The sequence below is a fragment of the Callithrix jacchus genome, chromosome 8 (assembly GCF_049354715.1).
Source record: "Callithrix jacchus isolate 240 chromosome 8, calJac240_pri, whole genome shotgun sequence".
Classification (NCBI taxonomy): domain Eukaryota; kingdom Metazoa; phylum Chordata; class Mammalia; order Primates; family Cebidae; genus Callithrix; species Callithrix jacchus.
In genome coordinates this window covers 94404473-94416682 of record NC_133509.1, presented here as the reverse complement: position 1 = coordinate 94416682, position 12210 = coordinate 94404473, and the positions used below count along the sequence as shown (strand labels likewise).

Here is a 12210-nt window from a genome sequence, read left to right as displayed (position 1 = left end):
CAGTTCTTTTTTCATGCTTCAGTTTTCCTTCTTGTATACCCCTGAGCCCTGCTACCCTGTATTTCTACTACCCTGCACCTTCTAGGATGACCTTTTATAAACATTAGATTCTAAAGGGGGTAGATATGTTTTCCTTTCTACCAGATTAGCCGTAACTGTTAGGAATGTACAAGTAAAAAGTCAATTTAAAAATTCTTATAAAAGCACTGATACCCAGTGTGATTAATCAAGATAAGTATGTAATATTTACCAAACCTATTTGATTTTAGAAACTTTTTTATTATAGTCTGCCTTTGGGTTCACATTCCAGGGGATACACTTTGGGAAATCATGGTCTCTTTGCCCTTGAGCTTGTTTCCTGCATTCTGATTACTTATCATGCAACTCAAAAGTGTGCGGATTGGATCTGCCACGTTGATAACATGTGGGAGGTTTTTAGAAATGGGGAATCTCAGGCTCCTTCCAAGACCTACCGAATCAAGATCCCCTGTGCATAAGTGCATATGTGATTCTTATGCACTTTAAAGCTAGAGAAGCAGGGTTTTAAATGATGGCATACACTTTCATATTCCTGTCTGAACCCGAGTCTCTCCTTAGCAAACAAATGGCCTCTTTTCAGTCTCATCTTTCTTGTTCTTTCTGATAATCTAATATCATACTGCTGATCAGTCCTTGAAACTTTAGTAAGAAAGTAATGTATGTTTGTTATAATAAATTCAAACTGTACAAAATGGTACAAAATTCAAAGTTAAAGGGTCTGAGCATGGTAGCCCACACCTGTAATCCCAGCACTTTGGGAGGCCAAGTCAGGTGAATCACTTGAGCCCAGGAGTTCAAGACCAGACTGGGCAACATGATGAAACCCTGCCTCTACAAAAAATACAAAAATTAGTTGGGTGTGGTGGTGTACAGCTGTAGTCCCAGCTACTCGAGTGGCTGAGGTGGGAGAATCACTTGAGCCCGGGAGGTCAGACCTGCAGTGAGCTATGATCAAACCACTGCACTCCAGGCTGTGTAACAAAGAAGGAGACCCCGTCTCAAAAAAAAAAAAAGAAAGAAAGATTAAAGTTTCCCTACTCAACCTTCCCATCCCTAATTCTCAGACATCACCACAGGCCTTTGTATTGTTTGGTTTTTATTGTTGTTCTTTTTAAGTATTCAGGCATATATAGTTTTTCACTGAAAAAGTTACATTATATTGAACATACTGTTTTGTAACTTATTTCATTTAACAGTAGAATCAGGGACAGTATCAGCTCACATGAAGATCATTCACTCCTTCTCAGAACTTTTTCTTCCCTTTTTGTCCTGATGTCTCTCTTTCTTGGTTCTCCTTTTACTCTCTGACCTCTTTTCCAATCTCTTTTGCTACCTCCCTCCAGTTCCTCTGTGTTGTTCCTGAGTTCTGTCCTTGTCTTTCTGCCTCCTGCATATCTTTGCTCTCAAGGTTGCTGTCACCCATGCAGATTTTCAGGCACTGCCTTATGTGTGACGCTTCTCAAATCTGTTGCTCTGAAGAAGTCCTCTTTTCTAAACTCCAAGCCCATTTCCTCACTGTACATTGGACATCCTATAAACCTCTCAAATTCAGTATGTCCATTCTAATTTGTCAAAATTTGCTCTCTTCCTTCCTCTGTTCCCTTCCTGAGCAAATGAAGTGATGTCATCGAGTAGGAACACTCAACCTTCGGGACTGTAACCCTCTTACAGTGTTAAGTACTCATACCTTCTGAATACTGTTAGGAATTTTTCCCATAGAAATGCTACAGCAGGTGGACAAAAATATATACATTCTACACGTGTAAATAGAGTTAGAAAGATACATATGAATATCTTTCCTATAGCATTTTTCATAGTGATGAGAAAGTTGGAAAAAACACTGTACCAACAGGGAGTTGAGCAAAATGAATTTTCATCTATCCTTCCAACGGAGAACAACAAAATCATTTAAAAGAACTAAGTCTGGATCCAAGTAAAGACTCGTTAGCCTGAGACAAAGTTAAAGGTTCTCAGTGCCAGCCTGATTGTAAATACTTCAGTGGAAGTCTTGCAGTAGTGTTTGCTTATAAAATTATCACCTAGATGATCTAGAATATTCTTACTACTTGAAAATTTATAATCAAAACAAAAATACAAAAATGTAAAAATTCTCTTTTTGGAACCCTAAAGCATGCAACCAATGACCCAGGTTGAGAAATATTTCTTTAAGCTAGCAATGACCTTCTTTAAGCTAGCAATGACCTTCTTTAAGCTAGCAATGACCTAAGTGTTGCCTGGAGACCAGGTACCTCAGAACCTTTCAGAGTGCTTGTTCAACATTCAGATTCCCACTCTATACCCACCTCAAAACTGCAGAATTAGAATTGACTGGGGCATAAATCTGCACTTTTAATAATCACGCTGAAGCTTGACAATTTCTGTTGTAAATAGATGAGCTAAGCAGCCCAGACCTTATAAGAAAATACTATGATGAGCATGACTTAGACATATCATGCTTTAAATTAAAGATACTGAGGGGAAATCAGCTGTTTCTGTCTCTTTTTTTTAGAGAGGTACCTGTGCATGCCCTGGGAGGCAGGCCTCTGCAGCCTCCTCACCCATGGCCTCCTTTGTGTATACCAGCTACAGCAGCTCGAGCCTGGAGGGCTCAGCCCCTTGTGGCAGGGAAAAACCTCTCTCTTCCTTGGAGGGGTGATTTGTGGGAAGGCTACCAGCTGGAGGTCTTCTCAAACAGAATAGATTTCCATCTGCCTAGGATTTATGATGTTTGTTATTACTTTTCATTATATACCAGATATTACTCCTGTCCTAAAATATTTGGGAGGGAACCAAAATAAGTATGACCCATTTACTTTTATTCTCATAATTCTAAAAAAAATTTATGTATGTATTCATTTTCATGAAATGGAATTAATATAACAGGCTGTAAAGATTCTTGGAAAGTCTCTTTCTTTTGTGGTACAGATGTCAGATTCCACCTGTGCTCTATGCCCCTCCACTGAAGCTGATGTTTTGTGTCAGCTTTCAATAAGATGGACCAGTAGCTGCTGGATAAAGTGTGACTCCTGTGTTGATGTATGCCATGGAAATACTGAGATGGAGACCTCAAGTTTTCCACCTTAAACTATTTTTTTGTTGGAGACAGGGTCTCGCTGTCGCTCAGGCTAGAGTGCTGTGGCGCAATCTCAGCTCACTACAACCTCCACCCCCGGGTTCAAGCGATTCTCCTGCTTCAGCCTACTGAGTAGCTGGGACTACGGGCACGTGTCACCATGCCTGGCTAATTTTTGTATTTTCTGATGGAGATGGGGTTTTGCTGTGTTGGCCAGGCTGGTCTTGAACCCCTGGCCTCAAGTGATCTGCCTGCCTCGGCCTCTCAAAATGCTGGAATTACAGGCATGAACCCAGCCCACCTTAGACTATTGAAAGCAGCAAAGGTACTTTTGTGAGACTTTGCTCAATGATAGAAGGAGCTCTTCTAGTCTAGGCAACCCTGGATGCGGCTGCCAGCAGCCAGCTGAATTCATGGCTTTTCTTTCTGAAGCTGTCACAAGTTTAGCACTGTTCCAATGGCATATTGATCTATGTTTTTTGAATAATTGCTTCACTGAGTGGTGGGGTTTCGTTCTCAGCCTTGGATAGAGTTGTTACAAATCTTGGTGGTCCCAGCACTTATTGTTTCTAGGGGCAAGTATTTTTGCCACTTAAATTCCAAGATGTGTATAAAGATCTAAAATGGTTATTGTACCTTTGTTATAATGCCCAATCTTTGGGACACAATAAACACTCCTAGTAAATTTGGTTTGGGCATGGAGTAGTAGCATGATCAGCTCCTAAAACACATTCAAGTCAGCCTTAAAGTTGCCTGTAGAGAGAGAGCTCACAGGCAGCAAACATTTCTATGCCTCCAAGAAATAATGATCCTATTTATTAATTAGGCAATCCTAATTCCCTATCCAGCCTATTTTCTCCTCTATTCCTCACATAAATCAATCTCACTTATAATAATGGAGTTTGGAGGACATAATTCAGTTACTTCTAATTCTCAGAGCCAACATGGTCTCAAGGAAATTAGCTACTTCTTTCAGATGCTAGCCCTACTTCTCTCTAAAGTCTCAGTGGGACTCTCATAGATATGGTTTCTGCACTTCTATATTCTATCTTTGTGACCCCCCAAAACACTCCTGTAATACAAAAATACAATACCTAAATTTCACTCAAGGCTATGCCATGCCCACCAAAGCAAGACTTTACCTCTTCATACATCCATCTTTTCTTTGATTCAACCAATATGGCATAGGATGTGCCTGACACTAGCAGTATAGGGTGACCAAGGCAGACTTGAATCTATCCCTCATGGGGCTTACATTCTGGTAGGGGAGGGAGTAGACATCAAGAAGAAAATCAACAGAGTGATGTGTAAGAGAGTCCCTGGTGGTGGGTGGCACTTAGGAAAATCAGAGAAGGCTTCTGAGAAGGAGCAAATGGAAAAGTCAACTATGGCAAGAGCTGGGTAAAGCAAGTTCCAGACAATAGAAAATGCAGAGACAGGAAAATTCTAGGAATATTCTATGCACGGAAAAAAAGTTGATGTTGCTAGAATGTGGTAGGGAAGGAGAAGAATGGCAAGAAATGGAGGTGGAAGATTGGCGGTGCCCTTCCATGCACACACCAAAGTTTGGTCTTTCCTAAGCATTTTAGGAAGCCTCTGAAAGATTTTTAAACTAGAAAGTGACATGAGCACCTTTGCATTTTTTAAAGGTCACATTGGCTGCTGTAGGGAGAAAGACTTGAAGCAGGACAAGCAAGCATGGAAGCAAGAAGACAAATTAGAAAGCTGTTGCAGGCATGAGATGGCAATGGTTGGGAGAGGTGGTAGCATTAGAGATGGAGGGTAAAGAATGGATTCAAGATTTGTTTTGGAGATGAACTTAATAGGATGCTACTGATGCTTTGGATTAGTGATAGGGGTAACTTTATCTCCAGTACCCCTCAAATTATATTTCTGTTTTTATCAACACAATGATTGCAAAGAGATGCAAAAATATTTACAATGGGGAAAAATACTCCAAACTTTGATGCTGCTGCTTCATTAGCCATTGAACTCATTTTTTTGCATCTGCTTTTGGAAAAATTCTTCCATTTGAATTATGATAGCATTGAAATATTCTCCCTATTTGAGCACTATATCTAGCATATTTCCATGGCCAACTAATTGGTTTAATGTATTTAAGTGATGGTGATATTTGGGTGGCTGAACCCAGAGCTGAAATGGTCAAATATGGTACCAGTGGAGGTAAAGTAAGACAGCTAGTGACATAGGTAGGAATTATGGTCAAGCAAGTTGGTTATTTAGAGTTCAATAGATGCTTGTCTAGGGCGAGGAAATCACAAAAGCTTCAAAAAGTCTAAAGAACATCCCACATATGAATCAAAATTACACTAACAGGCAAGGAAAAGTCAGCAGTCTGTTGGAGAGCAGAGGCTAAAGTTAGAGCAAAGGCAGCTTTAAAGTACCAAAACCAGGGCTGCAAGTTGGGGCAAGCATACCACTTGGTCTGGTTACTTCAGCTCAAGACTACAGTGGACCGTGGTCTCTATCGGTGATTTCCTCAGTGATTCCTGAGTCACCCCATCTTGTAATTGGCACTCCTGGGTTTTAAATGACCTAGGTTGAAATAATGGTCCTCTTGGCCAGGCAAAGCATTGATCCAGGACTTTTCTCTCTCCTTGTGGAAAGTGGGTGTGAGTGGCAGGAAAAGCAGATTAGGGGCTCAGTGGACTTGTTCAGTTTTTCTAGTATTTCTCAAAGGGTAGTTGGTAGACCATTTATATCAGAAGCAGTTTGTTAAAATATAGAATTCCCAGGCCCGCTGCAGGATTTCCTAGGGAGAGGCTAATGCATCATAGTTGCTAGTGATACTGCTTCATTAAGTAGCTCCCCAGTTAATTGTAGGCAGAGAATTTGAGAATCACTACTCTAGGGACTGTGTTGGGGCAGGTCTCTCAAGGTCCTCAGAGTAATCTTCAGTGGAATTTTCCTCTAGTGCCCCAATATTTTCCAGTGCCAGTTGGATTTTCTGTGTGGGCTTAGATGTTAGTTAAAATGGTTCTTGTGGATAAATAGAATTTAGGGTGAAATATAAACTGTTTACTTCAAGACTTTTACCTCCTCATGGGGAAGTGAAGGAGCGATCATGTAAGCACAGCCCCGTTTTGCCAGCTCACTCCAGGGGATGCCACCTAACATCTCTCTACCCCACAATGCCACTAGAACAAAGGCCCCAACAGTATATGGTGAGGACACAGAGGAGCTAACCATTCATTGTTCCAGTAGGAACATGGCCCATTGGAGCCTACTGGGTCAGAGCAGTCCTCTGGGTGACCTCTGTTCGTAGCCTGGAAAACTCATAGTAGGAGAGGGAAAGGAGAAGGAGTGGGGTTGAGTTGTAGTCTTCCACTCACCAATCAGGAGTAACCAGCATGACTCTATTATGCAAGATCAAACATTTCACCACCACTAATAAGTAATCTAGTTCAAAGTTGCATATTCTGGTAAATATAACATTCTGGCTAAACTCCTCCCTTCTGGCAGGCACTTCATTTTCTTACAACTCTTGGCTGAGCGCTTAAATCTTGGGGGATTTATCAGCCTACAAAGCACTTGCAAAAGCAGAGTACGTATCCCAAAACCTAATTCTTTCACTTACGAATGCACTCTTGTTTATCTCTCCCTAACATCTCTAGGAGCTCAGTTTGATTGTACTTCTGAAAATGCAGAGGAATCAAGCAAAATAGAAAGCTGCTTTTGTATTGATTATCGCCACTCACTGTTAAAGTCTGTTGCCATCCAGTGGTTGCCGTGAAAACATTCAACCTCTACTTCTCAACCTCTTCTCACACCAACCACCACAATTTAAAATTTGCAATAAGATATCTTGGATTATGATATAAGAAGATATGTCTTTAAGTGAATTTACGCTGTCCACATGGCTGTACTGTTTCTGTGGTGACTGATTATTTAAATTATCCTCCTAATTTTCCTTGAAACAAGCACAAGGACAGAGTTCCAAAAAATATTTCTAAATGGGTAACTTAGTTTTCAGCAGAATTAATTTTAAGGCTAGACCATTTGGCCTCTACCAAAACATATAATACTGGAGTTTATGAACTATAGTTTCCTACTAATTGGAGTTTTGGGTCAACATCCTCATTTCAAATTGAAGTCAAGGGTTGAGGTACAGTTTCTTGTTCTATATTATTTCTCAGGGGTAGAAGAACCAGGATTTGAAATAAGATCTACTCATTTTCAGCCAGTGTCCTTTTCCAACTAAATTGATTTCCAGGTAGTTGGCCTGCTTATAAGTAAAGCTAAATGTTCTCTATGGTAGGTTACTTTAGAATTTGGAGATTTAACATTTAATATCAAAAATGTATGTAGACGTCAATAGTTTTATAATGCTATATTTTATGTGCAGCTGGTTTAAGCATTAGCATGATCTGTAAGCTGGAAATTCAGTCCAATCACTTGGAAAGAATTTAATTTTTTTCTTTAGCTCAGCTAATTGATAGTTGAATTCGTTTTACATAGAATTATAGTTTTCTTAAATGTAGAAAATAAATAAAATCATAAATAAATCATCCTAGAAAGTTTAGATATAAGTAAAATAGTCTAATTGTCAATTTGTTCCTTTTATTTTCTTCCTCCTCTCTTTGTTGAGGTCCACATTTTTTTTTTTTTTTTTGAGATGGAGTCTCACTCTGTTGCCCAGGCTGCAGTGCCATGGTGCGACATTGGCTCATTGCAACCTCTGCCTCTCAGGTTCAAGCAATTCTCCTGCCTGAGCCTCCCAAGTAGCTGGGATTACAGGTGCCCGCCATCATGCCTGGCTAATTTTTGTATTTTTAGTAGTGATGGGGTTTCACCATGTTGGCCAGGCTGGTCTCGAACTCCTGACCTCAAGTGATTCGCCCACCTCTGCCTCCCAAATGTTGGGATTACAGGCGTGAGCCACCACGCCCAGCCCAAGGTCCACATTTTCCTCAGGGCCCACTACTCTGGCTAAAAACATAAAGGGACTTGGTGGGGAAAGTCTCAGAACCAAACCTAGAGCCTGAGGGCCAAGTCCTCTAACGAGAGACACTTCTGGCCTTCCAGTCTTACTGTTCCTCTGTCATATTGGAACTGATTTGCCTCTGGGATGGCACATAAAGTCATTTACCTGAACTATAAGTTTTGTCCCTCCTGCTGTTTATATCTGCCCCTGTAGTTTATATCAGCAGTTGCCAACCTTTTTGGCACCAGGGACCAGTTTCATGGAAGACAGTTTTTCCATGGCAAGGTGGGAGAGTGGGATGGCTTCAGGATGAAACTGTTCCACCTCAAATTGTCAGGCATTAGAGTCTCTTAAGGAGCACACAACCTAGATCCCTTGCTTGTGCAGTTTGTAATAGGGTTTATGCTCCTATGGAAATCTAATCTCCTAATGCTCCTGCTGATCTGACAAACTGACAGGAGGTGGAGCTCAGGCAGAAATGCTCAGTCACCTACCACTCCCCTCCTGCTGTGTAGCCCAGTTCCTAACAGTACTGGTCCATGGCCAGGGGACTGGGGACCCCCTGGTTTATATGATGCCCATTTTGCAATGGATAGAGGTAGGTAACCTTCCATCAGATTGATACTTGCTCTTCTGTTGTGTAGAGTCCTTCTTGGGAAGTGGCTTTTAGTCAGGAACTGCATTTCCCAGCATTGCACCCAGGCGAAGCTCTGAGTAATTTGTATCAATAGAATGTGAGTGGAGGTGGTATGGGTCACATCTAGAAAGCTGGGTGAGATGCAGTTGTGCCTTTTCCTCCTTCAAGGCTTTAGACCAAGGGGATGATGGCAAAGGAGAAGGAACCTGGGCTCCTAAATGACTACCTGGGGGAAAGCTACCTGCTAGTAAACACTTACACTGATCTATTAAATTAGCAACAACAAAAAGTTCCTTCCATGTTAAGCCACTGAAATTTTGGGGTTATTTATTACTGTAGCCAGCATTATCCTGACTAATGGGGCAACCCATAATTTAATATAAAGTTGAGAGAGAAGATCTATAGTTAGAATGTATGTTGGGGCATATGTACCATAATTTTATTAGTCTAATTTTTATAAGCATAATTTTATAAGTCTTGCTTCTTCTCTGTACCTTTCCCCTGATACTATCCTTTCCCCTTCATACTTCATACTGTTGTAAAAAGACAATTCTGTCTTCAAGATGTTTTATTGCTTCTTCATGAAATGTTGTCATAAATACTGTACAAATCTTTTATATCCTCAAGGTGGGTAGCTGACGCCCTCTAAACGCCAGGAAACACCTAGGAGAACTGGAAAAGTTCCTGCCTAGGGCCAGCCTAGCAAACTTGGGAAATCACTGATTCTCTCTGAATTGGGCAAAACATTGAGCTGCCTGAGGGTAAGACATGCCTGGGGCTTTAAGCAGTATTTTCCTTAGTCCAAGGCTCCATTTGCAACAGTAAGTGTTCTAAAGCTTGTCTGAATCTGGTCTAGACCAGAATGCCAAGTTATGAGTTATACTGGAAATGTGTGAGGGGAACTTCATCCTAGTGTAGAGCTCTGCTCATTATTGCCTGGAGGAAAAAGAATAGATTGTTCTCATAGGAAATTTCCATCATGCTTTGGCATCCTGTGAAACTGTTCTGTTTTCAAAGGACTGGGAATCCTCGACTAGAATCAGAGCAGCTGCTGCCAACCCCATGCCTGTGGTCCTTGCCCCCAACCAGGGGCCCCTTGTCTAGATTTCCTCCCTTAAGACATTGTATCCTTTTGATTGCATGCCCTCTTTTCACTGAGTTAAAGAATCATGCCATCTGGATCTGGGTCTCACCTTCTCCACTTACTACTAGCTGTGTGACTTTGGGCAAGTTAACCAGTCTGCATTTCAGTTTTTTTGTCTGTTCAAAGGGGATAATAGTACCTACATAACAGGATTCTTGTGATGATTATTTGAGATGATTTAGGTAAGGTAAAGTGCTTATCCTCTAATGTTGCTACTTAAATTTTTTTTTTTTTTTTTTGAGACGGAGTTTCGCTCTCGTTACCCAGGCTGGAGTGCAATGGCGCGATCTTGGCTCACCGTAACCTCCGCCTCCTGGGTTCAGGCAATTCTCCTGCCTCAGCCTCCCGAGTAGCTGGGATTACAGGCAGGCGCCACCGTGCCCAGCTAATTTTTTGTATTTTTAGTAGAGACGGGGTTTCACCATGTTGACCAGGATGGTCTCGATCTTTTGACCTCGTGATCCACCCGCCTCGGCCTCCGAAAGTGCTGGGATTACAGGTTTGAGCCACCGCGCCCAGCCCGAATTTTTAAATAATAATTATACAGTGAGATGGGGCTTTGGGAGAATCTAGTACAGTTACTCATTTTTTTTTTTTTTTTTTTTGAGATGGAGTTCTGCTCTTGTCACCCACGCTGGAGTGCAATGGCGTGATCTCGGCTCACTGCAACTTCTGCCTCTTGGGTTCCATTAATTCTCCTGCCTCAACCTCCTGAGTAGCGGCGATTAGAGGCAGCACCACCACATCCAGGTAATTTTGTATTTTAGTAGAGAGGGGATTTTGCCATGTTGCCCAGGCTGGTCTCAAACTCCTGACCTCAGTTGATTAGCCTGCCTTGGCCTCCCAAAGTGCTGGGATTATAGACAGGAGCCACCACTCCCAGCCCAGTTAATTATTTAATGCAGGAATACTTTCTGCAACATACTCTTTCATAACATTTCAGTTAGTAAGTTTGCAGGTTTCTTCCTATGTCAGAGTTTGATTGGCTGCTTTCCAACAAATTATAGGAAGTTGAATTGATCTCACTAATAAGGTCTTTCCAAAGTATATTGTGGGACAAGTTGCCTCTGGGGAGGTTTCCTAAAGCCAGCTGACCCAATTTGTCATGTTCTGTTGACTGTAGTTTTCAATAAATAGATGCTGAGTTCCTCACCCATATTATCTCAAAATATAATATGTGGATATAACATCTGTAGTTCAGTATTTTCTAGTGTGCCCCAATTAATTTTAAATGTCCAGCCAGTGTTGGATTTCACTTAGCCCTATCTGTTGTATATAGGTTTTTGTTATCTTTAGGCCTATGTATTGGGGCTCCCTCCTCAATCCCTCCTTAGTCTCAGGTATGCCTTACTCTTTTGACTCTGTTAAAACATCTCAAATTTTCAATGGCTTAGCTCCACAATCATTTATTTCTAGCTTACAACTATTGCTATTTGGTAGAGGCTTTCCTTTATTCAGCTACAAAGGGATCCAAGCTCCCTTTCTCCTGCACCAGTTGAATCTCAACATATGGCTTCTCAGGTTGCCATGCCAGAGGAATAAAGAGCTCACACCAGCTCTTAAAAGCCTCCCCTGGAAATGACACATGTCACTTTTGCTTATGGCTCATTGGTCAGAATTTGTCACATGACTCTATGAATCTTGATGCTTGGGGCACACTGGAAATTTGATGAGGTCCTTATCATGGACCTCTTGTACAGTGACCTCTTGTCTTAGATCTTCATAGCAGTTACCATCACCTAGTAAATGATGTGTGCCTTCCGTTATTTGTGTATTGCATATCTCTCCCAAGTAGACTTTAAGCTTTTTGAGATCACAGCCTTTTGTTCGCTGCTGTATCTCTACTGCTTACAGCCATGCCTAGTGAGTATTGGGGACTCAATAAACATTTAAATAAGTGAATGGCAACTCCATGCATGTAGGTGAAGCCACTGAAGTCTGTTGTGGGATTTTATTGTATGTCAATGTGCTTCATAGCTTGTGTTCTTTTTCAAAAGCACATTTATATGTTATTGAGTCCAATGAGAGGTTAAAGAGTAATAGGCTAATTAAGAAGAGAACATTATATGTGGATCTCCTACTTATTACTCATGAAGAGCATTTATCTCTCAGTTGTTCATTCTTGGAGTGATCAGCCCAGGAGAGGCCAAATGTAGTCAGCATAGAAGGATGCTTTCTGAGGTTCAGCTGACATAGTCAATAAGAGACTTGAGTTGGCAAAGCAGAAGGTGACATCACTCTGGGCCTGTGTTCAGCCCTTTCTTTGCTGAGCTGAGCCTATCGAATTTGCACAAGATCAGTCTGTTGAAATTTTATAACCCCCATAAAATGGAAAACCTTCTGCAGTGAATGCTTCTTCTCATTTTGAATAC

The 12210-nt window shown here is 41.3% G+C and overlaps 1 protein-coding gene across 14 annotated transcripts in view; it reads left to right on the top strand.

Annotated features, from left to right (window-relative positions):
- The window catches only part of RTN1 (reticulon 1), a 495935-nt gene that overhangs the window by 357172 nt on the left and 126553 nt on the right, over window positions 1–12210 (top strand). The window contains exon 1 of one of the 14 annotated variants that reach the window (XM_054240002.2): window positions 8542–8655. The exons of the other annotated variants lie outside the window; for them this stretch is intronic. Within the exon in view, the coding sequence (XP_054095977.1) occupies window positions 8646–8655 (10 nt within the window). The 5' untranslated portion in view covers window positions 8542–8645. Of the gene's footprint in view, window positions 1–8541; window positions 8656–12210 lie in introns of those variants that run through there. 14 annotated transcript variants of the gene reach the window in all.